Source organism: Phoenix dactylifera, chromosome 9, assembly GCF_009389715.1.
Source record: "Phoenix dactylifera cultivar Barhee BC4 chromosome 9, palm_55x_up_171113_PBpolish2nd_filt_p, whole genome shotgun sequence".
NCBI classification, from domain to species: domain Eukaryota; kingdom Viridiplantae; phylum Streptophyta; class Magnoliopsida; order Arecales; family Arecaceae; genus Phoenix; species Phoenix dactylifera.
In genome coordinates this window covers 13,634,151-13,661,516 of record NC_052400.1, presented here as the reverse complement: position 1 = coordinate 13,661,516, position 27,366 = coordinate 13,634,151, and the positions used below count along the sequence as shown (strand labels likewise).

General features: G+C 41.0%; 4 protein-coding genes and 1 long non-coding RNA gene across 9 annotated transcripts; 3 read left to right on the top strand and 2 right to left on the bottom strand.

Moving 5' to 3' along the window:
* Positions 1-1,975: 1,975 nt before the first annotated feature.
* LOC103701863 (transcription factor NIGT1) lies at positions 1,976-4,987 on the top strand. The gene is made up of 5 exons (XM_008784075.4): positions 1,976-2,316; positions 2,400-2,620; positions 2,743-3,013; positions 3,112-3,188; positions 4,392-4,987. Exons 1-5 carry the CDS (start codon positions 2,196-2,198, stop codon positions 4,779-4,781), a joined length of 1,080 nt encoding a protein of 359 aa, XP_008782297.2. The 5' UTR covers positions 1,976-2,195; the 3' UTR covers positions 4,782-4,987.
* Positions 4,988-10,785: 5,798 nt separating this feature from the next.
* Positions 10,786-12,493, top strand: LOC103701916 (putative cysteine-rich receptor-like protein kinase 23). The gene has a single exon (XM_008784134.4). The coding sequence runs from the start codon at positions 10,820-10,822 to the stop codon at positions 12,371-12,373; it is 1,554 nt and encodes a 517-aa protein (XP_008782356.2). The 5' UTR covers positions 10,786-10,819; the 3' UTR covers positions 12,374-12,493.
* A 1,810-nt stretch (positions 12,494-14,303) lies between these two features.
* Positions 14,304-15,895, bottom strand: LOC120111908. 4 transcript variants are annotated; one of them, XR_005513322.1, is made up of 5 exons: positions 15,755-15,891; positions 15,452-15,549; positions 15,196-15,275; positions 14,855-14,961; positions 14,304-14,695 (listed from the first exon to the last, which is right to left on the bottom strand). It is a non-coding gene; the product is annotated as an uncharacterized LOC120111908 (long non-coding RNA). The 4 variants fall into 4 exon arrangements; XR_005513321.1 differs by having other exon boundaries at positions 14,855-15,275; positions 15,755-15,895; XR_005513320.1 differs by having other exon boundaries at positions 14,319-14,961.
* A 63-nt stretch (positions 15,896-15,958) lies between these two features.
* On the bottom strand, positions 15,959-17,422 carry LOC120111907. 2 transcript variants are annotated; one of them, XM_039130119.1, is made up of 4 exons: positions 16,856-17,422; positions 16,638-16,750; positions 16,416-16,551; positions 15,959-16,271 (listed from the first exon to the last, which is right to left on the bottom strand). In XM_039130119.1, exons 1-4 carry the CDS (start codon positions 17,319-17,321, stop codon positions 16,147-16,149), a joined length of 840 nt encoding a protein of 279 aa, XP_038986047.1. In that variant the 5' UTR covers positions 17,322-17,422; the 3' UTR covers positions 15,959-16,146. The 2 variants fall into 2 exon arrangements, 1 of the variants encoding a protein (XP_038986047.1); XR_005513318.1 differs by having other exon boundaries at positions 16,131-16,271; positions 16,334-16,551; positions 16,856-17,421.
* A 1,555-nt stretch (positions 17,423-18,977) lies between these two features.
* On the top strand, positions 18,978-20,678 carry LOC108511107 (agamous-like MADS-box protein AGL14). The gene is made up of 2 exons (XM_017841508.3): positions 18,978-19,192; positions 19,930-20,678. The coding sequence occupies exons 1-2, from the start codon at positions 19,011-19,013 to the stop codon at positions 20,006-20,008; spliced, it is 261 nt and encodes an 86-aa protein (XP_017696997.2). The 5' UTR covers positions 18,978-19,010; the 3' UTR covers positions 20,009-20,678.
* Positions 20,679-27,366: the final 6,688 nt, after the last annotated feature.

The following is a 27,366-nucleotide window of genomic DNA, read 5'->3' as shown; positions in this document are numbered from 1 at the left end:
ATTTGTTAGCTATTTATGGCCCACTTACATAAACACTATATATTAAAATATTTACACCTTAGTTAATAAATATATTTCTTATAATAAATAAATTTTAGTTTAGTTTACTATATAAATAAATATATTAATTATTAATAAAAATATTTGTTAATCATTTTTAGTAATTAATATTAATATAATATATATTTTTGTTAAAAATAATATATTTAGATTATTTTTACTTGGTAATCCAGTAAAAAATATAAATACCATCTATTGATGGTATTTATTTTATTTTTTAATTTATTATTTATTTCACTATCATTTTATCTATTTTTTACTAAATATAATAATCTGATATAAAATTTATTTTTTCATACCCGATTAGGGGTGCAAATGGGTCGGGTCGGGTCGAGTCCTAGGTGACCCCGATCCAACCCGGTTTTTTGTTCGGGTCCCAATTTTGGACCCGGACCCGACCCGGTTGAAGATCGGGTTGGGTTGGGTCGGGTCCGAGTCGGGTTCGAGTCGGGTTCGGGTCTGATTCGGGTCGGGTTCGGGTCCGATCGGGTCTAATTTTTTTGTGCTTTTGGAAAAAAAATTGGGCAAATCTAATTTGGTCATATCATAATTATGAGGTGCTGGGTGACCCATGACTTGAAAGACTTGCAATTGAGCTCCAGTCAGAACAGATGACCCATGACTTACTAACTAAGTCGGTCTACAAGCCAAATTTTATATCACACTATTTTTTATCTGTATGACTGATTGGACGGAACTCGGTGTCTCCCAGCTCCCCTCTCACAAGGACAAAAAAAATCCCAGACCTTCTTCCAAAATCCAATTCCATTACAGAAAACTGGCACATGACCCATATTCAGTTGCAGTGTTCCCTCACTTTCTCCCTTCAAAGTTCAAAAGTTAAAAGAAACAAAAACCAAAAAACAGAAGGAAAAAAAAAAAAAAAAAAGGCAGCTACCGAGACACCAGAGGTCTCAACAGTGTAATAGATCGAGAGAGAATCCTGACGGGCCGACGTTCCTTTGGATTCTGTGAACCTATGCTTGTTGCTAACTTGCTATCCTCCCACACTGACCAACAGTACCACAACCCACGCCAAAAAAAAAAAGAAAAAGAAAAAAAAAGACTTTCTTTTGCTTTTCCTCTCTCTCTTCGGGTCCATTCGGGTCGGATCGGGTCCGTTTGGTAAATCCAGACCCGATCCAGAAAATGATTCGGATCCAATTTTAGGACCCGACCCGGACCCGCGGATCCTAAAATTCGGGTCGGATCGGGTCTACGCGGGTCGGGTCGGATCGGGTCACGGGTCGACCCGACCCATTTGCAGCCTTATACCCGATTATTCTCACGGGAAAGATTCATGAGCGAAAGTGACATAAAGAGGGGACACCATTTACTCCGTGCCAAGGCGCCCCAAGCGGTACAAACCGGAAAAAAAAGTAGAAACAAACGGGAAGAAGTTGTACGTCGCGGTGCCCTCCAAACCATCATTTGTCCCATCAGGTGGTACGGATAGATAGGGATATACCTTCCAACCTCACCCGCCCATCCGCCTTCCAATCCCACTAACGCGTTCCCGCGGAACACCAGACCTAGCAGCCAAGCAAGCCGGCCGTTTCCCCGAGGGCGAAGTAGAGGAGGCGGCCTTTCGTATCCCCAAGAGGCACCGGCAACGGAACCCGACATAAAAAATAAAAGAAACACAATAAAGACAATTCCCTTCGTGATTTCATCTCCTCGCTAAATTCTGAGCCGTCCATTTTCTGATCGATAGCGACGTCTTACCGCCTATCTCGGGCACGAACCGAGGGGGCCGAGCGCGGTGAGTCGAGGCTTCGATCTTATCTCTTCATCCTCCTGCTGACGTCAATGCCAGCTCATCGCAGAGGAATCCCGCGCGGAATATTCAACACCGACTCCGACCCCCCCTCCATCAAAGATTCGGTAACGTACGCGACGGCGCGACCTCGATTCCCCCCTCCCTCTCATCTCATTTATCTACATCTTTGCAGTTTCCTTCTTAACTAAGTTTATTCCTCTCTCTCTCTCTCCTCCACCTTCAAGATCCTTTATTCGGCCCCTCTTTTTCCACCCCTCTCCTTTCTATTTCCGGTCCGATCGAAGCGGTGTCCCATTATATTTCAGCGCCTTGGTCGTCCCGATCTCTCCTCTATTATCCGCGGTGCTGTTTCTCCATGGATTTCGCGGAGCGCGCACGGAAGTGCCAGGAGTACGTGGAGGCGCTCGAGGAGGAGCGCCGGAAGATCGAGGTCTTCCAGCGCGAGCTCCCCCTCTGTCTCCAACTCGTCACCCAAGGTTCCTCCATTTTTCCTCTTTTATTTCTTGTTTTTGGTTTTATTTCTGGAATAGGGTGGTGGTGATGGTGGTTTTAATTGCAGCGATCGAGAGCATTAGGATGCAGATCTGGAGCAGCGAGGAGACGGTGACGGATGGGCCCGTGCTGGAGGAGTTCATCCCTTTGAAGCCGACCTCCTCTTCGACCGAAGAGGAGAAGGGCGGCTCTATGGAGATGGAACAAGAGAGATCGGAGAAGAAGCCGGATTGGCTCCGATCGGTCCAGCTCTGGAACCAGGAGACCGACCACTCACTCCCTAAAGGGGTGAGGAAAAAAAACTACTATTTTTACCCAAAAAAAGAAACAAAAAACCCTACTACAGCTTTTTTTCCTTTTTTATCTTTCTATTCCTCTAAATCGCGTTTTACTGGTGGTATGTTAATTAGGATCCTCCGAAGAGGCCGATCGCGGTGAATGCTAAGAAGATCGGCGGAGCCTTTCACCCATTTGAAAGAGGGAAGCACGCCCCGGCGGCGCCGGCGGCGCCGGCGGCGAGCTCATCTACGGTGGGCGGTGGAGGAGGCGGCGGCGTTGGTGGGGAGAAAGAGAAGGATAAGGAGGGCCAGTCCCAGCCTCCCAGAAAGGCAAGGCGGTGCTGGTCAGCGGAGCTCCACCGCCGGTTCCTCCACGCCCTCGACCAGCTCGGCGGCTCCCACGGTGCGTCTCAAAAAACTATCAATCATTCTAAAATTGAGATAAATTAATTGCTGGTATGTTCTGTATGTTGCTAAAATTGGAAATGGAACTGGTTGCAGCGGCGACGCCGAAGCAGATCCGGGAGATGATGAAGGTGGACGGTCTCACCAACGACGAAGTCAAGAGTCATTTGCAGGTAAATCACATCTGCATCAATTTGAATCATTGGATTCTTACTCTAAATTTTTATTGTTGATGTTAGGATTGCAGAATCTGGTGATTTGAAATAAAAAACCGTAGAATTAGCCGCCCCTGGTCGTTGCATTTCATTGCGGATTTGATTAATTCTTGATGATGACCCACAGAGCATCGGATGCCCAGGGATTTTTTCATTTTTTAATTAGACCCTTGCTGCTGCTAGGTTTATTCTCTTTCTTTGATTCCCCTGGACATTTGATGCTTCTGGTCTTGGGCCACCCTTGGCTATAATTTAAGCTGCTCTTCTTGTCGTCTAGCTCGAATTGGACTCTCGCAATTGGTCATCCTGGTTATCGACTAATCTTGTACATTTTAATGTTACTAAACATCTACATGTTTGCCAGGATTCCAATTTACAAACCAATGGCGGTGGAGTCCTAGAGTTGATGCCATTGGCCTGCATGCCCTTTTCTCATGTCTATAATTTTCTATAGAATATGAACGATGCTTGTAATACTAGTGACTATTGGTAGATTGGCATCTCCAATGAACAATGTTATGCTACACTCTTATCACTATCTTCACGGACCCACTAATTGTTTCCACTGATCGACTGGGGAGATGGGAGGAGGCTTCTCATCTGAAATTTCATATTTTAGGCTGCCAACCTTGGCAACCATATTTAGTGTCCAACACTGCTATGGTTGGTCCGTCCTCAACTAGGGTTACTTTTTTGGAGGCCAGTTTCCTTTTTTTATTTTTTCTGCGTGCATGCCATGGCAATCGAAACCTTATTATTACTGTCTGCACCATAATCTCCTTCCTCTTTTAAGCATAATATCCATTGCTCGCATGCTCGCTAGAATAGGAACAAGTCTGCAAAATGCGTACAACTCAAGTTTGTTCTTTTGATTCAATTTAGAATCACAATCTCTTAGCAAAGTACACACAAACTAAGGAACCTGCTTTGATCAAGTTCCCTGTGACTCTGTGGAGTCTTACTTTTTTGGGAAAATTTTGTGATAATTTTGTTCCAGCACGATGTTGCATAAGCTACTGAGCATAAGCACCGAACCCCACAATCATCCCACATTCTCCTGACAGTAGTTTACTTGAGACAAAGCACTGTATATTCTAGTGCTTGGATGAACAATTTTGTGCTTCAATCTCTTTACATGTTCGAATCGTTTTGTTGTTTCAGAAATACCGGCTGCATGCTAGACGGCCAAACCTAGCAGTCCAGAGCAGCAGCACTAGCAATCCCCTGGCCCCGCAGTTTGTAGTTGTCGGCGGACTATGGGTCCCACCGCCGGATTATGCAGCTGCTCCTGCTGCATCCGCAGCAGCACAACCATCCCATGGTGCTGGTGCTGGTGCTGGTGCTTCCCCAAATGGAGTTTATGCTCCTGTTGCATCGCTGCCATCAGATCTGAGATACCAAAAGCAGCAGCGTGAGAAGCCGTCACATAGTTCTCCCACTGGGCCACTACATTCAGAAGGTAGATGCAGTGGAGATGATGGTGCTACCAATTCAGCTTCCCCTACCACCTCATCATCTTCTCAAACAACAACTGCTTCACCTCCATATTGACTCTTCAGAGAGCAGCAGCTGTAAAGCATTTTTTGGGCTTCTTTTTGTAATGAGGGCTTACCACCTTTTATGTTTTCTGTGATGGAAATAAATAAGTAGATAGATATAAATATATATATGAAAGTATGTTTTGTTGTTTCTCTGATGACCTGTATGTGAACAACTCAGTTAAAACATCTTCAGTAGAGTTTGCCAAGCTTCTGATCGTAATTGCTAGTGGTGCTTATTCTCTCTTGTTAGCTCTATCCTCAGCTATCAATTGATCACCACGGTTTTACAGGTAATCTAGTACTGATTTCTCTAGAGTTCTTTAACAATCATTCAGCACAATGGTCTGATTGCTTGATTTTTTTTTAAAAAAAATATATTTCCTTCTCAGAGTTTGGTGTGTTATTTAGACTGACCAATATTTGCATGTCATCTCACAAGAACATTGAAATGTTCTTGGCAAAGTTTTTTGACTCTAGGAGTTGACCGGAAATAAAAGGTTGACATTTAGTTGTATCTAAGTGGTTACTGGTATCATACTTTCGGCGTCGTGTGCCTGCTAGTGTTTCATCCTCTACGGTAGCAACTTTTATCATCTGTATGCTTTGTGGCTTTCTTCTGCTCCTCCTCAGATTTCAGGAGTAGAACTTGGCGGGTCTAATTCCAGAGAAAGCTGTTTGAGGAATAGATAAAAGGAAAGAGGAGTATCTTTGCAAAAAATGGAGTGCTCGTCTTAGAGCACACCACAGGCTAGGGGGGTCTGCGACAAGACGTAGATTTGGAGAAGCAAACGCATTCTAGTTATTGTGCTATGCCTCTAGGAACAAATGTCGACCTTGGTTTGCTCATGTTTGGATTCCTCCACTTCCATTGTCTAGCGATTTATCATACTCATGTTTCAGAAATGAGTATGGACCAAAATTTGCTCCAGTGATCATATTCTATCTCGAGCATTCAAGGATTCTGGATTCAATTTTTGAATCGTGTCCTTAAAATCTAAAGGTAAATACTCATAATATAAATGGGTCTCCTCCTATCTTTTTTTTCAGAAAAAAAAATTCCTCAACTGATTTTTTTTTTTTTTTTAAAGTGAGAAATTTCAACTCAGTTTGGTGGATATTGATTGCTTTGTTTAAAGGCCGAGCAGCTTAATTTATTTGTCAACTAACACCGCGCTCATCGGATGAGGATAGACATCAACATGCCGTCTTATTCCTCCATGATGCATAAGCTGTCCTTGAATGTGATGCTTTTTGAAATCTTATTAGAATTTTTTACCATCCCATCGATTGTTTTCCCTTAAATTAACTTTTTCCATTTCCTTTAACAGATTACCGGCCATTACATCGTACCAGATTTGATTCATGGCGTCTACGATCACAAGATATGCCAACATAATTACTATTTTTGGAATATGTTAAATTTGAATTTTAATTTCAAATATCAACTATTGCTTGTAGGCTTGATTCACACAATTATTAGTTATACCAACATAATTACCATTTCTGATATATTTTAAATTTGAATCTGAATTTTAAATATCAACCACGCAATCATCTTCAATCAATCTTGGGATGCGCAAAATTATCATTTCTATTCTAGTTTAAATTTAAATTTAAAATTTGTAATCTAAACCCAAATCAATTGGGTCAAACTTTCTATATGTATTCTTATATATCTATAAATATAATACAATACAATAGTGGTAAATATGACCGCTATTCTTATTCTCCAAAATTTTCTATTCTTCCTTCAAAATCTTCTTCTTTTTCTTTACATACCCCAAAAGTTCTTCCCTACATAGTTCGTGGACTAATCTCTCTCTAACAAAAAAAAAAAACATAATATTTGAGGCTTTTGTTATAGAACGACGATATACAATTCTAATAAACTCTTTCGAGCACTCCCACTTCTGTTGAAAAACCTTGTGCCTTATTAGATAGAAACAATTGGGCGAATAATATTTCTGTTCGAAGAATTTCATTGTTAGGATCTTTTGTTATAGTTGTCATTGTAGTATGCGGTATCATTCATATACTCTTTTTTTTTTTGAATGGAAGTATCAGTCATATACTTTCTTTGCATAATTTGGAGCAAAAAATTATAAGCATTCAAATCCTTCTTCCCTGAGATTGTGAACAAGACCCATCATCCAGTAGCCAACTCGGACCGAATCTCAAACTCGTGCATTTAGGGATCGGTTGCAGGTAGAGACACCAAATTCATGTAAGTTTTGGATTCAAGTCCAGATCTACAAAAAATACTCAAGCCGTCGCTGAACCAAATTAATCGCATGCATATATTAGGTTATGGGTTTTATTTTTGGGGACCTTATCGGATCACCCTGATCCATTCCATATTATAAATTTTACACCCACATTTTTTATGTTTTTCATAAAATTGATTAACTATATTTTGAGATTATTTTATTACTTTAAAATTTTGAGAGCATGAAGAGAATTGATCTTTACAAATAATGATGCTCGCTTCTAATATGCTTGTATAGTTGGAGATATCATTTTATTTTCTTCGACTATCAAAAAGAAGCATCTTATAGTTTTTTTTTCCCCTCAATTAAGCAATAATGGTGCTGTATTGGATGTCTTAATAAAAGCAATCGAAGAAATATCCAAACGCTTGGAAAGTTGCTCCCAAGTGGTGCACATAAGACTTCTCCTAAATAAAAGATTGTAATCACTGGGTTACGGTCCAATTTGCAATGAAGACTCCACGGTTGGGACAACAAATTAAAGATGGTGAATTTACATCTAACTTAGTTATTAGTTTATTATATCATGAACACTTGAGCATGTCTGTGTGCAGGCATTTTCAACTATTCTATGGAAGTTGTGGAGGAACCAAGCTCTCATTTATTTGGAAGATATTTAAGAATCTGCAGGGTTTAGGGATAGGAATATTCCGTTGCAAGGCGATGCAACCACCATCATTGGCTTTCGGAAGCAAGCTAAAGCCCAAATGAGCGCCCCTTGGAGTCATCATGCACTACAAGCACATTGGCTTATAAACCATGCAAAAGATCATGGGGTGGAGTAGCAAGAAGCCATCTTCATTATAAAAAAAAATAGATATAGGATAAACGGTCGGATTAATTCTAATAAAAATGCTAAGCACGATGACATCGTGACAAACCCGTTCATAATTTTTAAGTTCCGGCGTTATCACCAAAAGTTAAATAAGCAATACAAAGTAGCATCCGCTATGGATTACAATAACTGATTGATAACAAGGGATTAAAATAATTAATCATCAGCAAGATTAAAAATTAGGTACAAATGCACCTAGTAGTAATAAAACACAATTGTAGGTGTCATTGACCACTAGCTACAGTGCATTACCATTGTCAATGCAAAAATTAGGTTATCTAGTATTAATAAAGATAGATTCTTTTTGGATCCTCCAAAGGGTTCCCTCTGCCGTCGAATATTCGGATGCTGTCCCTCATATCGGAGAATATTAAGGGAAGTTGGGGCATATGACTGCATCTAGATCTAGGTTCAATGGACCTTTTTTAGGGCTTGGCCTCAAAGAAGAATATTCTTGGAAAATGCAATGAGCCCTTGGCGACAAATCCAATTGTTTTTGTCCTTCCAAATGGAGTGCTATAGCAAAAAGGGGATGGGGATGTAATTATACCAAAGAGGATCGTTGCAATGCCATATTGTCATAAAACTTTTATTTCGGGCATGGACTATACTAGATGGAGAAATTATGGGCCGGACCAGATCCACCAACTTAGTGGTGGACAAATCTAACCATGAACTAACATGCATAAAGACGGACAAAAGAAAGAGGAGAGAAAAGCGTGTGATGCACCCATGTTTGGTTCGGGGTTGGACTGATCCTCCAACTCAATGGTGGACCTGGTCTAAATAAAAATTTCACATACTAGATGGTGGACGACATCCTCACCATTGGGTCGAAGGCCATTCCATGCCCTCTTCCCCCATCTCAAGGTCCAAGATGTAACTCGGTAGGTTTGGCTTTTCCTCTATAGAATTGGTCTAGGTTCCTGTAGGGCAGGTTTTTGAAATCAAAGATTTGAAAGTGATAATCCTTAAAGCAATGGGAATAGGACTTTCATAAGGTAGAACAAGAGCCCAATGGTAGAGACCTTCTGTCGTTGTGAAGAAAATCATAAGGTATTTCATATGAGTTTTGTGTCTTTCTTTCTTTGAAATGACTCGAAAAAGCTCTCCAAAGTAGGAGGAGGAGACCGGGGAGCCATTAGCATTGGCTAAATGATGCTTAAAAGTCATATTATTTCAAATTGAGCTTATGACGTTGTAAACAAAGTTCTGCAAAATGTTCGTGGCATTTCAATTCCTTCAGGAAGCGCCCATGCCCAAATCACTAATGGAGTCGCAAATTACTATGATGACATTAAGGATTTCCCAGTTCCCACCTGGGGATGGACCAGGTGGCCCAACCAGCCCAAGCTTTCCATGTCCAATTGTTAGCTGGGCTAGGTCGAGCCATTTGTTGGGCCATCTAGGCTCCATTTTTTTTGGCCTGCCAAATCGCTACGCTGAGTCAAGATTAATTGAAATTGGCGTAGCTCAGTCTGGCTTCACAAACTTTGGAGGCTCTTTTTAACCATTTTATTTTGAGGCTATTTGGGTCGACAATTTAATAATGTATTTTCAAGTGTTTTTAAAAAATGTATTTGTGCCAACCAATTCCTTTCCCAACTTGAATAATATACGAAGCCCCTTTCTCTTCTAAAATATTTAATTTACAGGAAGATTTCTGATAAGAAGCTCCCAAGTATAAACACTAAAATAATAAGTCAAATCATTTTGACGGATAGTGTAGTTTATTAAGTTACTGATCAGCTTCTCATTAGCATTAATGCTTATTCCAGCAAATTTTGATCTTCCAAAAAAAAGGAAGCACTAGAAATATTCAGAACAGTATATGACAATGGACCCTTTGATTTGATTCTAATGATTGAGGATGCGGCTTAATAGATGAATACCTGAGCTAAGTTAAGAAAGCTCTTCATACTAAGAACGCCACCTTGAGATGAAGCGCACGTCACTGCAGGAGACAGCAAGTTGCTACGGACGTTTAGAGGCGTAGGGACCTTCATTTCAACTCCAAGAGGATGCCCTCAAGAGATACATGCACAAAATTTGTTCCCACTTCTGGACACATGGATGTGTTATTATGTCAGAAATGGTTTTCTAAAACGCCAAATACCATTGGGTTTCTATCCAACTACATATTTATAGGTTGGCGTGTAAAAATTTTACATGGGCCAAACATTTCTAATGCCTAACTATATAAAGTGCTTCTTAGAGCAGACATGTCTTGTGCTAATTCATTAGCTTGTGCAATGCACCTAACTGATTTATGGATGGCTTTGATTTTATAATAGTTCAATAAAAATTAATATCCCCTTGCAACTTGGTGTCATGTTTAAAAGGCAAGCTTCTTGCAACTAAATGTTTAATGCCGAACAATCTTAAGTTTGTCAACCTATGCTGCCATGGCCGCTTCTTAGTTTCTATCTGTATTTGAATGCAAAGAAAGTTGCTCGGAAAACTTTTTTTTTAAAAAAGTATTTATTTATTTATTTCATTAGAAACTAACAAAATTAAAGAAAACCTATAACCAGTTTTCCAAATATTTTTCTTTCCATAGAAAAGTCTTAGTTTTTTTCTTTATGAACCGTGACCTGGACGTTTGAAGGCCAGTGTGTCTCCGACTGGATGACTCCACAAGGGAAGACGACTAGCGGTTGACCCACCCAAAATCTCGACGACTCTTCCGGTTTCCGCGCGCCCCGATGGACAAATTGTCGACGAGTCAGGCTCCGGCGTGGAAAGTCATGGCCTTCGAAGACCTGGACTCCAAAGGATCCATTCCGCCAGTCTTCTCTCCAAGTCTACAATATTTGTCCTCCTTTCACACGAGAATAGAATCTTCTCCTTTCTACCATAAGAACACACAATATCAAGATACTTCATCAACCCAAGGTATTCTCATCAAAACTAACAAGCCACTGTAAGGAAAATATCTAGGAACAAATGTCTCGTCTTCATTCCAAGCCCTTGAGCTTCCTGCTCTTCGCTTCACTTTACCTTCTCCTCCTCCACCCTGCTCTCGGTGACGATCCTATTAACCTCACCCCAGTTTATCCCAACTGCTCCGGCGGAGCATACACCAACGGCAGCGCCTTCCAAACCAACCTCAACACCCTCTTCTCCTCCCTCAACTCCAAGTCCCCCGCCTCCAACTTCTACAACGACACCGCCGGTACCGGCATTGACCGTGTTTATGGTCTCTTCCTCTGCCAAGGAGACCTCTCCCACACCGACTGCCAAGCATGCATCAAGGCGGCCACCACCGACATCCTGAAGGCGTGTTCCCAACGCCAGGCCGTCATCTTTTACGACTACTGCCAACTCCGCTACTCCGACTACGACTTCTTCGGCATCATGGACCCCATTGGCATCGCCATGCGCAACAGCAACAACGTGTCGGATCCTGAAAGGCCACTGAACTTCGTCTCTAACCTTGTGAAGGAGGCTCCGAACAACAAACCGTTGATGTTCGCCGCCGAAGCATCGGCTCGACACCATTTGTTTGGAATGGCGGAGTGCACCATGGACATCACCAGCGCCGACTGCGCCAAGTGCTTGAACACAATCTTTGAGGGCATCAAGAGCTGTTGCAGTGGCTACCAAGGGTGGCGATTCCTAAGTCCCAGCTGCAGCATTCGGTATGAGGCCATCTCCTTTCTCCGAAACCAAAACTCCACATCCTCCGATCTTGTCCTGAGCAAATGCTCTGACGACGAGCTCCCATCAGGCGATGGCAGTTTGCAACAAGACCTCGATCATCTACTTTCTTCTCTACCAAGCCAAGCTCGTGCCAGTGGCTTCTACAACACCAGTGTCGGCGTCGACCCGGACCGGCTCTACGGGCTCGCGCTCTGTAGAGCTGATCTTGCTCCGGGAAGCAAAGCCTGCCTTAATTGTCTCAACGACGCCGCCGCCGATGCGGTCGACGAGTGCCACGACAAGACGCAAGCCATCGTCTGGCACGAGAAGTGCCTCTTGAGGTACTCCAATAGAAACTTCTTTGGTGCAGTCAGCAATGACATGAGGGTTCTATGCAACCGGGTGGAGATATCAGAGGCAAACGATGCAGCTGTGATTCAAATGATGACGAGTCTCTTCGCGAAGGCCCCAGAAAGCCTGAGAATGTTTGCAGCCGGTAAGGTCACACTGGGGAACGACACTGGCTATGGACTGGTGCAGTGCACGAGAGATCTTGGCAGCGAGGGTTGCCAGGATTGTCTGAGAGAAGCGATGGGAAACGCGACGGACGCCTGCAAGCAGAGGAAAGGTTGGCGGTCTTTGTCAGGGAGTTGCACGGTGAGGTATGAGAGCTATGCGTTCTTCAACACCAGCATATTGGCGGCAGATGCTCCGGCTCCGGCGCCGGCTGGGAAAGGGCATGTGAATTCGTTTCCTCCGGTCAAGAGTTGGGGGAGTGCTTGTGGGCCAAATTTTATGACCGTAGGACTGCTTTGTCTATTGGCGATCAATTCTATGGATGGACTTGGGAAGTGGTAGGGAGGTCTATCCAATTTAGTGCAGAGAAAGATAAGATCTCTACTTTTCGTACTGCGTTTTAAATTTGAGATGTAACTATGTTTCCCTTTTTTTTTTTTTTTTGCTGAAAAACTATGTTTCCCTTTGGCCTTGTGTGCATTGTCTATTGTTCTTCCATGAAAACATTGGGTCCTTAAATTACGGAACCATCCTAATCGAATCTGTAAATGGGTCAGAAGCAAGACCGAACTGATAGCCTAATTTGCTAAAAAAGAAAAGAAGTGATGATGGCCCACCTAAAATGGGCTCGGATCTAACTCTTACTCAAGTAACTCAACCTAGTTGTGCAACATCCATCACAATTGCAGGCCGAATACAGGCCCAATCTCATATGCCAAAGTCTAGATACAGAATGAAATTCACTCAAATGCACATGGTCGTATGGAATTATAAACTCGAGATCAAAGCAAAAACCATGATACGTCTCGCAATGTAACTCCTGATTCATGTGGCCGAGCTTTCAATGTAGCACAAACTCCATAGCTTCTGTACTTATGTGCAATCGCTCTCCTTTTTCTTGAAACGGAATGCAAAAAGAGATGTTGGGTTGGGTAATTGCATGGGCATGCCACCGGTTATCTCCAGAATGAACGAGAAAAGTTGATGAATTCAAGAAACTACAAAATGCTACCTAAACTACAAAAAATTAAAGAAAAATTAAAAAGTAAATCAAAATGTTAAGGATGAAATTAAACCGACAGATTTATTTAGACGACGGAAAAAGGTCCCCCAGTTTGTTTTACAATTTCATATTTATACATCTATCACTACCACATTCTTTTCACTGTCTGAAGATATCTAGTTCCCTTTTTTTGCCACGTATCCTAGTTGATTATCACCACCATCTCATTTTCCTCTTTGTTGATTATTAGCATTAATTTCACATTTTTAACCTCCCTCCCATTCTTGTTGCATTATTCGGTAACCATCCTAAGGGCGTCGGATGCTCATACTCAATTTTTGGTATAATGATATAAGAACTACTTTTAAATCTTCTAGGTGACTTGGTCTATATCTCTTATAACTCGAACTTTGACAACTCCATTCAGCTTGTAGTATTACCCAGTATCTCTCAGGCTGATGCATCTCACTCACTACAAGAATAGTGGTCATTAGCGACGCTTTGTTTGGCCTTTAACGACGCTTTTAAGCGTCGCTAAAAACCATCCCGACGCTTTCGTAAGCGTCGGCAAAGCGTCGCCTATGCTACAGTGGAGAAAATGTTTTCCGACGCTTGCAAAAGCGTCGGAAATTAGCGACGCTTTTTAGCGACGCTTTAAAGCGTCGTTAAATGTGATTTTAACGACGCTTTAAAGCGTCGTTATAATATTATTTTTTTTAAAAAAAATTCGTGATTTTAACGACGCTTTAAAGCGTCGTTAGAATATTATTTTTTTTAAAAAAAAATTCGTGATTTTAACGACGCTTTAAAGCGTCGTTAGAATATTATTTTTTTTAAAAAAAATTTCGTGATTTCAACGACGCTTTAAAGCGTCGTTAGAATATTTTTTTTTTTTAAAAAAAATTTATGGCATTAAATATTATGATTCGGCATTTATGGCAATGCTAGGAAAATGGTTAATTGCTCAAAACCAACAAAATCCCAACCTATCATATGTCTGAGGTAGGCAATAGCTCAAAACAATGCACCAAAAAAAGGTGAACACCCACAAGATCAAAGTACAAATCAACCAAACATCTACTTCCAAACACTCCACAGTACCCATACAAACAGAGAAACAGCAACATCAAAGAAGGTTGTTGAATAAGTGGAGCTTGAGATCTCATCAGAGAATGCTAGGAAAATGGTTAATTGCTCAAAACCAACAAAATCCCAACCTATCATAGGTCTGAGGTAGGCAATAGCTCAAAACAATGCACCAAAAAAAGGTGAACACCCACAAGATCAAAGTACAAATCAACCAAACATCTACTTCCAAACACTCCACAGTACCCATACAAACAGAGAAACAGCAACATCAAAGAAGGTTGTTGAATAAGTGGAGCTTGAGATCTCATCAGAGAATGCCAATGATGCTCCTTGAGTTTGTCATAAGAAACCGGTTCTAAGCATAGCTATAGATTTTAAAGGAGTAGCTAGAAAGTTGATAAAACTGGGATAAAAATAAATACCCCATTACATTTTGTACTGAGTTGCGAATACCTCTTGCATTTTGTATTGCTGCATATCAACCTTCTGTTTTTCATTTTGCTCAAATAGGTCCAAAATCTACTCAATTTACAAGTGCCACCTCATAGAAATCCCTTGTAAGCATGCAATTGCTACAATATATGCATCAAAACAGTAGTCATAGATGTATATTAGTTATTATTATATGCAATTGCTACGAGCTATTTCATATACGATTTAGAAAGTAACCAAATTTTTTAAGTAAAAAAATGCTCAAGAAACAAATTGGGCAACAGCCCAATAGTTTGCACCTCTTCATTTGGGTGAGGCATCATGTTTAAAGCTTGAGAGGTGGTTCCCCCCGGTATGTCATCTGGCTGTTTCTCCCATTACTTTTCTCAACTCTTGGTCCCCTTTCCTATTATCAAAAAGAAATTGAACAGAAGAAGCAAAACAAAAGAAAAGCTATCAAGTAGGTCATGGCTAGCTGTTGAATCATAAATATATGCTGTAAGAAAAAAGAAGTATTAGATCTGAAAAGCTAGGAAATCGCAACAGTAAAGATACTTGGATCATAGGACATACTAAGAAAAGAATATATAATTTTTATTTTCAACATAGTAGGGAACTAAAAGAACAGTAGCGCACTTACCTGTGTCAGTGTTGTTGCATCTGCAATAACAAACGGCACATTCACAAAGCGAGCTAATGTTTTTGCAAGTAATGTCTTTCCTGTCCTTACAGACAACACAAGAATTTATATGTAGGTCAGACCATCAATCAATAAAATCCAGTAGATAATTCCTTTTTAGTTCTCATGGTGATAGATAGGACATAACAAGTGCCAGCATGTTCAGCAAAACCATCACATGATAAAAATGTAACAAATAAAAAGGAAAACATTATACCTGAGCCAGTAAGGCCCATCAAGAGCACATTGCTTTTCTCTAACTCTACATTATCATCATCATTTTCAGCCTCAAAATTCCCTGAATCAGCTCCAGATCTGTGTATTTTCAGTAAATTCAGCTCAGCATAACCATCAGAAGACCATCACAAGAACAAGCAAATTTTCGATGCTTATAAATGCAAGTCAACAATCTAGATATGCTTAAACTTAAAGAAACAATATATAACAAGACAAGATCAACATAAGCCATAGCATTATAGCGGAAAACTGAAATAGATATAAAGGTCACATGAAAACATACACTTTCTGTAAAGATGCATGATAGATTCTTTTATAGTGGTTGTACACAGCCACAGATAGCACCTGCAATTTTTAAGTGGATTACTAATCATAAAACAAAAATTCTAGAAATAATTAAAAGCATGATAAACAAATAAGACAATTATTATAAGAAAAATAAATTCTCATTATTGGTTTAACCAGATAAACATGGTACCTAATAAAAAGAATAAAGAAATCAATCATGAGACTTGGTATCTTGAGAGATAGAACCAGATATTATGGAGAATTATCTTTGATCACTCAATTGGTAACAGATAAGGTTGATCGAAGAAGAAAGTAGATAGATATTATGGAGAATTCTCGTCGCCGTCGTCGTTCAAGAACTCGGGGGCGATGCCGGAGAAGGCGCGGTTAAGGAGGACAGCGAGCAAGGAGAGGCCGCCCACGAAGATGGGCAAGCTCCGGACGAACCCATCGTTGTTGGAGACCCAGTCGCCTACCAAATCCCGCCGGGGTTTCGGGCCTCTGTAAGCCCCCTTCGCACCAAAGAAACCAAGTTATAGAAGAGAGGAGAAGAGAGGAGGGTACGGCTGCGTACCTGAGGATAAGCCGAGGGAGGAGAGGGAATAGGCGGAGGGGAAGAGGAGGCTTGTTTTGCATGTCCCTCTACTACTCCGTACCTCTGTTTTGCATGTCCATGGCTAGTATGAGATCAAACTCCTTGAAATCGGAGGGGCGAATCGGCCTCGAGATCGAAGTCACCTCGATCCCACGCCTTTTGGATGCTGCCCTCATCCTTGAGTCCGCTGGATTACCCTTCAACCCCAAGAGAAACAAACCAGTTAATCGCAGATCGTATTTATATATATATAAAGGAATGCAGGGAATTATCAGAGAGTTACTTCGTGGTAGCCGATGGTGCCGGCGGAATCGATCCAGAATTTGGACTCCAATCCCCTCTTGCGGACAAGGTCTCTGAACACGGCCTCCGCGGCAGGGCTTCGGCAGATGTTGCCTGGAAGGAAGAGATGGAGAATTAATGCTAAGGAGACCCAAAGTAAGGAGGAAGAGGTAAGGATGGAGCTATAGCTTTCCAGGGTCTGGGATTGGGAAGGCTCACCGAGGCAAACGAAAAGCACGGAGAAGGGCTTGGACTCTGCAGCGGATGGCGCCGCCATGGATGCTGCTTGCTCTGCGGCGGCAGCGGCGGCGACGACGAACCGGAGAGAGGCGGAAATGGGATTCCGAGAGGGCAGATGATGATGGGGAGGATGAGAAGAAGAGGGGAGGGGATGTGAATAGAAGGTTTTATAAGGGAGGAGAGTGGGTTTAGTAAGATCAAGAAAGGGGAATGAACCAAGTTGGCAGAATGGTAATTTCGGTACAGTTGCCGCTGCTGCTGCACTGAAGCTTAAGGCGTCTCTCATGTCCCCCTTCTGCCCACCGACCACCAATCGGAAAGAAGACGAGAGGGGAGAGAAGGGTCGGGAATGGTTATTTTCGTCACTATGCAAAATCCGGTGGTCGAGAATAGCAATCACACAAATCGCCGATGCCTTGTTTGGGCCTGGTAGCAAATATCTCATACCTCATGCTTGTCACCAAAGCCGAGGGAGGAGAGGGAGAGGCGAGGACGGGACTGGCCAGGAATGGCGACGGAGAGGAGGGCGAATGAGAGGAGAGGAGAGGGTTCGAAAGAGAAGAAGACAGCCCACCTCCATCCGACGGGGTTTTGTGGAGAGGAGGAGGGAAGTCCGACGACGCTTATAACCGTCGTCGTATTTTTTTCCTACGCCGACGCTTAACGTTTTGTCCCCACACTTACTACAAGCGTCGGCAGTTACCGTTGCAAGAAAAAAATTTGCCGACGCTTTTTTGTAGCGTCGGCAATATAGAGTCGCCAAAACCCTTTATTGTTGTAGTGACTTGAGAGTTTTGGCCTCTCCTTACTGGCATAACCCAACCTTATCTCGGTTACTTTAGTAACCAGCCCCTCTTTTTATATCCGAGACTAATCAACCTACTTATAATAATATCAATTATCAACAGACCTTGGTGTGCTCTGTGCCGCCTTACAATATCTTCCTAAATTCCACTTCTTCAGTCTAGATGTAGCCTAAACAATATCAGGCCCAACTTTGCCCTACTTGTTAATACCTAGATTTGACTCTCATGTGTCTAGGCTAGCTGGATCAAGCAGACCAATGTCACATCTATTTTAAAATTTACTAGGTACCAATTGTTACGTTCCAAAATATACAACACCATTATAATACCCTTTACCATCGAGACACCATAGCAAAAACGAGATTTTCCGACACTATGAGGAAGCGTCAGAAAATTTTGGTTCCGTGCCAAACTTTGCCGACACTTCTAAAAAGTGTCGGAAAAGATTTAGAATCGACAACGCTTTTTAAACGTCGTGGATCTACGACGACGCTTATAGGCCGAAATTTATTCAAATATCAGCCCCCTTTCGATGGATGCCCTATCTCTTATAAGCGTCTCCTCTTCTCTTCTCCCCTCCTTTCTTCGGCGTCGACATCAATCCACCGCCTCCTCCGATTGTTGGATCTGAGCCACGAATTCAAGCCAAAGTGTCTCGCCACCAACCTCGCTTCCGAAGAAGAAGAAGAAGAAGGAAGAGAAAGGAAATGTTTGATGGCAGGTTTGGAAGCCCAGAAGAACTCCCCAAAGAACACCCAAATCCTCAGCAAGACCTCCGTCCACCGAAATACTTCTCTCTCCTCCATTCCATCTCCAATCCCCCCTCCTCCCAACTCCTTCCCCACAAGCCCTCTTCTGGAGTTCTTCTACCTCTGCCGCAGAAGACTCCAGGAAGGGAAGGACATCCACATGTACAGGTGAACATATCTTCCCACTTAGCCCCCGCGTGGGTATTTTGGAAGTACAAACTCCTCTCTCTCTCTCTCTCTCTAGAAGTTCTATTTTCTTTATTTTTTTTGTAGGGTGATAGGGCATTCTACAGCGTGGAGTGCCGCCGCCGCGGGAGGAGAGCAGGAGGAGGGACAATTGCTCCCTCGCCGCCGCAGGGGCCGGAGCGCTGGCGTCGCGCCACCGGGGGCGGGCGGTGGTCGTGGGCTTCGCGTATTGAGGCGAGCGGACACTTGTTTATTTATTTTTCTTTCTATTTTCAAATCCTATTTTCCTCATACTGGTGTTCAGATCTCCTCCCCCTCTCCTTGTTTATTTATTTTTCTTTCTATTTTGGTAAACTTGAGTTCAGGTGAAGAGGAGGAAAAGGAGGAGGGAAGATGGTGAGAGGGAAGACGGAGATGAAGCTGATAGAGAACTTGACGAGCAGGCAGGTGACATTTTTGAAGTGGAGGAATGATCTTCTGAAGAAGGTGTTCGAGCTCTCAGTCCTTTGCGACGCCAAGGTCACCGTCATCGTCTTCTATCTCCGGGGAAGGCTATGTGAATTCTCCAGCACCAGGTTCGGCATCACCTCCCCCTGCTTTTCTTTCTTTTCGATTTCCCACTTCTCTACTTTTCTTCCGAGTTTGAAATCCCGGCCGCAGCGACCATGATCTGGATCCAAGTCTCGCGAATTCGAGTTCTGGCCTACACGTGGTCCCCAGGTCTACCCAGTGAAGTAAATAATTTTTTTAAAAAAATTGAAGCCATTAGCGACGCTTTTAAGCGTCGCTACAAACCAGCGTCGGAAAAATTTTTTCCTACTCAAATATCGCCGATGCTTTGAGTAGCGTCGGGTGGATCTTTTCGATGCTTATAAGCGTTGGCAAAGGATGTAAAAAATGTTGGAAAAAATTACTTTTCCTATAGTGAGAGAATGTAGGCATATTTTTCTGTGTGTACTATGACTCCTATAACTTTGTCTTGTCAGTCGGCAGTCGCCCACGGTTTGGAACCGGGGGAGCCTCTCCAGCGGCATTTTCTTGACGCCCCACACAGTGCGATGCTGCAGTTAGTTCTTTTGTTGCTGCTGAAGCATCACCCATTTCTTAGGCTTGTCGGCCAAGTCCTGTTTAGGAAAGACCCACTCATACTGCATCAAAAATTTTTAACTGTCACTGCTCCATTTTCGCTCGACAATGATGTCGTAACGAATGCTAAGGTCATGCTTCAGAAAATGATCAAAGTATTTCAGAAATAGTTTGACGGTAATGGACCCTCAACTTTAATTTCTCTGGTGTTTTGTGTCGGTTTCAGGTTTTGGCTAATAATAGTAGAGCAGCAGCAGCAGCATTATTCGTTCCTCCTGACTCATGGATCATCTAAAATTTCATGAACTCTGTGCAACGATCGACAGGGCTGCAAAGAGCAAAACCTAGTCCACACGACAAACATCAAAAAAGACGAGGAGAAGAGCTGGGGTGGTGTCCACAGTTTAGGTCATGCCGTGTAGGGCACGATTCATGATGGATTTCTTTCTAAAGTCGCATGAGATCCTATCAAACCATCAAAACTATCACCACGTTCCTCAGCAAAATTTCGAAGTCTCGTATCACACGCAGCCCCCACGGCAGCGCTTAAAGTTTTTGAGTCTAGACACACAGTCAACAGCGCCTGTTTCTTCTGGACAATTTGGGTATCTTTGTGAACAAATGAACAATTACTTGCATGGCATTTCCGGGCGACACCGAATCATTCGTACTTGACCAACGCCAAAAGCTGTTACCGGCCCCGGAAGTCTAGCCTTTGGATGGACTCTTCCTACTTCGTGAGAGTTTCCTATGAGGTTGCTGCTGTGCTTCCCGATAGAATCATGTGAGAATGGAAATCATTATCTTCTCTACTTTTCTTTATTTAAGTCCCAACGCAACACGTTAGTGTGGAGGAAGAGTTAGATTTCCCTCCCTTCTTTTTGTTGGTAAAGTTGGGTGAATTAAATAATATGACTATAGATATACCCTTCAGAACCAGAAAATAAAAATTGAAAAATTTAGATGGAAGATGTATCCAAGAATATGAAAGAGTAGTTCTAGTATGATTGGCCATATAGTTTTTTATTCAGTCTGCAGCTCTATTAGCTTTTCTACATATATGTGAACCGAAGAACGGCACATGCCGCCAACAATTATATAAAAATGGACGGACTTCGGAAGGTATTTCTATCTGTTTTTTTTACATATTATTAATAATTTTATTCCCGACAAAAAAGAAACATCCTTAAAAGCATGGTCAGGATCTAGTAGAGCACTCGGGACATAAAAGCATGGTCCAAGCGTGGTATAGGCTGCGGCTGGCCGATATACGACCGTTAGAAACTTGGTTAGAGCTTGGAGTGGCCCAAGACTGCTTGGGCCAAGCCCAACTTCAGTCCCAACATCAGAAAATAATGATTTCAGTGCCATCTGCTTGTGAACAATAATTATCTTTCTTAATGTTGTTTGGTGCACTTTCAAGCACTAAATTGCTATATATGGATGCATAAAATTCCGTATTTTGACAAACAACATTTATCATAGTAAATTAGGCATTTGATTCGGGCCAGAATTTTTTAGCCTTAACATCTTGTAAACTCAGCCTGTCTAAAACGTGGGTTGGCTTAGGATGTGGGGACTTGACCAGACCAATACAAATCTTTCGCATATTTGAATCTGACTGGGCCGGAGATTTCAGGTGACTTCAATTCATAGCTGAGTCGGGCACAAAATTGAATGCGAGCGTTATCTATCTCATTAGTCCATCAATTATTATTATTTTTTAATGTCAAATTGGATCAAGAATTAATAATCCAAATCCAAACCTTATTATATCTGAATAAATTGCTTGTGTAGTCATATGATAAACATAATATGCAAGAAAATGACAATCTAACAACATGCAGACAATATAATGAACACTCACAATAATTGATTAACAAGCACAAATAATAATGATTCACAACACGAAAATGAAAGTTAATATTAAATGCAAATTCCTTTCTCATTTCAAGAAGCATTGTGAGGGTTGATTTGTGTTCAAATCAAATATCTTGCGATCCTCGTCCTGCTCATATTCAAAATGTAGCCAAATTTAAATAACTATAATACTAATTGGACTGTATTAGTTCTAGGCCGACCAATCTTAGATTGGAAGCGGGTCAATGTAATCTACTTGCAGCCATACATCTAACGTATTGACGTGGATTTCCATACACCACATCTATAGATCCATTGAATCCGATCAAATGCTAATTCAACCGGCGAAATGCTGGAGGGCATCTCCCTTTTCAGCTTATTTCATTATTTAAGTTCTTGTGGATAGGAACAAAAATTACAGAACTAATGAGCATCCATGAGCTCATAAGGCCTCGCGAGCCATCAACTTCGATCAGGTCAAGGCAAATATGAGACCAATTAATTAGCTTTTGGCATGACAACCTAGTTCGGGTAAGCCACACCTTTCCTACAATTCAAATCCAGGCAACAGTTCTAGTGGGATCAATATGATACAGAAAATGTCGCTTTTGGGGGGCTCAAAACCAGGGCAGCTCATGGTTTTTTTTTAACAAGTTGACAGAAACCGGGTGCAGCCAAGGGAGCAAGTTGTCAGCCCAAGTGGATACCCATCCGAAAGAAATTATTCACCGGCGGCCAGCGTTCTTCGCAAGTGGACGACACCATGAATGGTACCGAGCATTTTGCCACCCGGCAACGTAACGTCGACACGTCCGTGTTCGGGCAAGGAGAAGCTGACCCATTCTTGCGGGAGAATCTTGAATTACTTGAAAGAATACATGCAAACAGCCCGTGTATGGGATTCCAAACCCACGAATTTTGATGCACGGATGAATTAATTGGAATCCGTGAATGGATATGTTGGTGTATTTTTGTGTCCTACTTGCTAGCCTTGGTGGAAATTAATGGACATGGAGACCTCAGATAAGTATGAAGGGACAGAGAAAATATCCATTAGGTATCCATCATTAGTCAGCCAACTTTGCACTCAAACTAATTATATTTGTTGATTCCCGTTGGAAGTGATGCGTGAGACTTTCTTCTTTGGGATAACTGGACTTTCAACATTAGGGGATTTTTAGATGTTCCGTTATCCTATCCATATTACGTGTTGCCGCTTCTCCAGACACAACTTTAATTTATTCCTAAGAGAAGGGGTTGCACAATTATCTCTTTTGAAGTGGTCAACTTTTGTATGGTCCATCAGTAGCTTTAGCTGCCGGTTTGATTCTTGCTGAAGTAGATTAATTTTCCCATGTCCTCTATCCGGCATTGTTGAGTATGTTTTAAATTTATATGTTGTAGAAGATAAAATTCATATCGATTCTAGAAGGTTGATTTGGATGCCAGTTCAAGTCCACATCTACTTAGGACACCAGTTATATATTGGCCTAACTTGATTATTATATGCATATCAGTTCGAGTCTAAATCGATTTACTCTATTACATATATTCCTTATAAACTCAAGGCAAAAGGGTATTTGAGTGTTCTAGAAATTTAGTGCGTTGAGAGTTAGAGTTTGTAAGATAATCTTGTACTCTGTAATTTTTAATTATTTTATATAGCGAAGATTTTATATTGTCTCTATATGTGGATATAGGTCAATAGACCGAATTATATAAATACTGTGTGCACTTGTTCTTCTTTTATTCTTTTTTTTCTCTTTTTGTTTCGTTATTCTTCCTGCCTGTCCTAACAATCAAAAAGATTCATACAATTAAGTTTTTATTTAATTGCAGCCATACCAGTGTCAAAGTTGCGCTCATCTAGATTCCAAAATGTTACATAATGACTTCCAACGTTCCCACTGCTATGAATCTTATTTTACAAGGTCATGCTGATATTCTCTTGTAATGTGAACCAGCAAGTGGCGATCCTAATCTCCTAGTTATCCCACTTAATTAGAATGGAGTCAGATGGTTATTTCATTGGTTTTGGTGAATTGTCACGGCATTATTAACATATACAACTATGCAAATTAAACCGCTGTTAAAGACATCCCCCCCTTCCCCCCCAAATAAAAATAGAGATCTCTAAGAATCATGCTCTCTCGATTATTTAAAATATATCTTCTAGTTGTATCCTTTTGTTCACTTTGAATTTTCGCATGGTGATTTTAGTTGATCTCTCTTGTGGCATTTTACAAGAGGCCAATCATGTTTTCATGAAGTGCTAGCTAGATGCAATAATTATGGTTTTGATTAAGAGAGATGCTATAAGGCTGGATTGTCAGCATCAGCATGCTCCATGCCAATTCGGTAGGTGCGGTTCATCAGCATTTACATTATAGAATATAATCTTTTGGTGCCATGGTGCATGTCGTTGAAGCACCTTACACGCAAATATACGGTAGTTTTTTCAGACCGAGAAAGGTTTTACACGATGGTAAACTCAGCCACTTGAAAGTAATCATTAAGACCTGATCTGCTTCTTCTTGTTCGTCTTTTTCGCTTTCTTTCTTGCTGTTTTTGTATTTTTGGCTGGAATCGTGAACGAATGACGCGATCAAAACACAAATGCACAGAAAAACAACTATTACCATCAGTACTGCAAGTACTGCAGCGTCAGTAATAATGGCTTCGATAGTACCGCCTGTAACAAATAGTTCCTCCTTTTATTACCTCCAGTTCTCACTCTCTTAAAATTCTTAGACTTCCTTTTATGGAGCGTCCTGTGCAACATACGGCGTTATCTATTTTGGCATCTGTCTACTTTACGAGTCACAGATCATGTCACGTCCAGCGAATCTAATGCTTTACGAGTCAGATTTTCTGGCCGAGTGTACCAAAAATGTCGCTTTTCCAAAGACCTTTATGGTGGGCCGTAGTGTCCGATCCAAAAATGCTGACGTTGGCTTCCTTTGATGCGCTGCTGGGTTCAGACGTGCCTATATATATATATATATATATATATATATATATATATATATATATATATAGTGTGTGTATATATGTACGTATATACACAAAATAGGGCTTATTTAGTTCGCGGGAAGCATTTTTCCTCGTATGAATATGATTCTTGAGAAGCTGATTCTTAGAAAGAGAATGTCTGAAAAAGTACTTTTGGCATGTTTGGTTGACCATAAAAAAATAACAGATTTTCATAGTATTTATGTTTGGTTGATCATTCACTTTTCTAAAAAAATTATTTGTAATTTTTATTATATTCTTAATAAAAATTAGATTTTTCATGCTTTTTTTATGCTGAAGGGTCTTTTGGAAAAAAAATAAAAATGAAATGATTTAATTTCCGATTCATGAAAAAGTGACTTTTTCATGTTTCTAATGAAAAAGATTTTTTCATAAAATGTGAGAATCATATTTTTATGAGAATACAACCTTTTCATTTTTCTTCTTTGAAAACTTCAATTAAATAAAAGGCATCCCATTATTTTCTCGTTGACCATATTTTACGGGCCATGGTAATAGACCAACTCATCACGTCGGTCATTCCTTCGTTGCCCCCGAGCTATGACTCGCTGTTTGTACGGACAAAAAGGCAGGGAAAATGAACGATATAGATGATAAAAATATGTGAGATTGAGCAAGATCGTAGTAATGCCCGAGGACCACAAATGTCCTGCAGGCTTAACTTATGTGCAGTAGACATTAGGGGGAGAGGGGAGAGGAGAAGAAGCACAAGAAACAAAAGTGAGGGAGATTTTTTTTTTTATAAGTGCATACATGCAACTTTGGTCGGATAGAGTAGCAATGAATTCACCGACCTCCTAGTACGATCGTCCATTAATAAGATGCAGACTTAACTTGTGCAAGGTCTGAAAGGGAAGAGAGAATAGGTACGAGAAGTACAAGAATTAAAAATAACGAAAAAAAGAACCAAATTCCTATCTCAGTTTTCAAAAGAAATAAAATCCACCAATAATGTGCCGGAATTTGAATGTTTTTCCTAAAGTCAGGTTATAATGACAATTTTATCATATGATTTGAAGTTAGTTTATGTTTTAGTTACTGTCATGCAAAATTATTTTCTTTTTTTACCAAAAAAAACCATTCATTTATCAGCTGCACCAATTTATGCTAACTTGTTTCAACTTTTCCATGGAATTTGTAGATGGGATGAATATGTCAGAAAAGGCAATAAAAAAAAGGGGCCAAAGCATTGCTACTGGCTTCCTCTTTCATGTTCTCAGTAATTTAATTTGGATTTTTTAACCATTTGATGTAATCAATATCTAAATTTCTTTTTTTTAAAAAAATTGTGGCTAGTTCTGTAAATTTTTAATAGACGGATTCTATACTGATATAAGAACAAAGAAATGACTTTGATTTAATCCTAAACAATCAGAATTTAACGAACATTTTTAGGGTGGCTGCTGTCTGGCTGACAACATTAGCTTAGAATTGATTGACAAAAAAAAGAGGGGAGAATGGAAAAGGTAAAGAAGCTTTCACTCATCATTGGACTTCGGAGGAAGGGCCGCATCATGTCGACTCTGTATTTCACCACTTGCTACGGCCAATTACTTTAGCCTATTTTAGAAGTGATTACAGTCTGCCTCGGCCAACTTGTAATTAAATATTAACTGAGTACCGCCTTCCAGTTTGTCATTGCGATCTTGGTTATTGAATTATAATAACTAACATTGCTTTGAAGCGCAAGTGTTGTTTGAAATGTGAGCTATGAGACGTAACCAATGCCCATAGGCCAATGATGTTGCATGACGTCTCAACCAAAATGGACAAGGAAGCAAACTAAACATGCAGTTCGTTACCTTAAAATTCTACATGAAAATGCTTTCCCAAAATATTCCTACGCGACAAGCAACCACGTTCAAAGATAGATATACGTTATGTTTCTATATATAACTAGGGATTCTCGAGATCTACGTTGAAATATATATTAAAAATCTCTTGCAAGATTACTTGTTGGAGAGCCTTTAAGCCGATCTATAGTGTCCTCATTTTCAAACGCCCATTGCACTCTAGATTGAAAATTAACATGGTCTCAATAGATTTGAAAAACATATAGTCCTGAAGACTTCTGACCGGCCAGCTAGTAAGCAGCTTTGGCCATGCATACTACGTACCTTCAAGGTATGGCTCACGGACCTAGCCCAACTACCTATATTAATTCCTTGCTAGTTTGTTATTAAAATAAAGCGTAGAGGGAAAAATGAACACTACGTTGAAGCCTGGCCTTCTTCCATTTCGTCCCTGGCTCTCAATTTCCCTTGTGCTTTAATTTAATAACCGTTCCTACCAATTGAGAATAGATAAATATTATTTGTTGAGTATCACTGCCATTCGACGTATTACCATCAAAGATGGATTCCTCGTCGCTGGCTCACCAGGTGACTGAACTCATGTTAAATTATGTTTGATGCCCTAATGTGTGCTTCAAGCCTGCAACATGGCTAGCTCACTATTTTGCACAGAAAATTTGCCGGAAAGTTGCCCAACTCTAAGTTCATTTAAATACGTGCTTCCAACACATTCTTGCATGGAATACAGCATTAATTACTCATGCGCGGATCATTGATATGCCCGATGTCTCGTGATCATATAATCTCCCTCTTCAACAAGTATGATGTGACCCAGGATCCTGAATCCCCTGAGATGCACGATCTGAACTGCACAATGCTGTATAGCATCCTATCAGAAGAGGGATGACTATCAATAATAACGCATATATGATATGTAAGACTATTTTGTTTGATAGTGATGATGACCGACCATCAGG

Bases quoted from the DNA above. Each gene is read 5' to 3' on its own strand.
- LOC103701916 (XM_008784134.4), top strand. From the start codon at position 10,820: ATGTCTCGTCTTCATTCCAAGCCCTTGAGCTTCCTGCTCTTCGCTTCA.
- LOC103701863 (XM_008784075.4), top strand. From the start codon at position 2,196: ATGGATTTCGCGGAGCGCGCACGGAAGTGCCAGGAGTACGTGGAGGCG. The intron at 2,317-2,399 runs GTTCCTCCATTT...TTTTAATTGCAG, and splicing joins TCTCCAACTCGTCACCCAAG to CGATCGAGAGCATTAGGATG. The intron at 3,189-4,391 runs GTAAATCACATC...TTGTTGTTTCAG, and splicing joins AAGTCAAGAGTCATTTGCAG to AAATACCGGCTGCATGCTAG.
- LOC120111907 (XM_039130119.1), bottom strand. From the start codon at position 17,321: ATGAGATATTTGCTACCAGGCCCAAACAAGGCATCGGCGATTTGTGTG. The intron at 16,552-16,637 runs GTAACTCTCTGA...TTGGGGTTGAAG, and splicing joins GCACCATCGGCTACCACGAA to GGTAATCCAGCGGACTCAAG. The intron at 16,272-16,415 runs GTACGGAGTAGT...TTTGGTGCGAAG, and splicing joins CATGGACATGCAAAACAGAG to GGGGCTTACAGAGGCCCGAA.
- LOC108511107 (XM_017841508.3), top strand. From the start codon at position 19,011: ATGGTGAGAGGGAAGACGGAGATGAAGCTGATAGAGAACTTGACGAGC. The intron at 19,193-19,929 runs GTTCGGCATCAC...TGTCGGTTTCAG, and splicing joins TGTGAATTCTCCAGCACCAG to GTTTTGGCTAATAATAGTAG.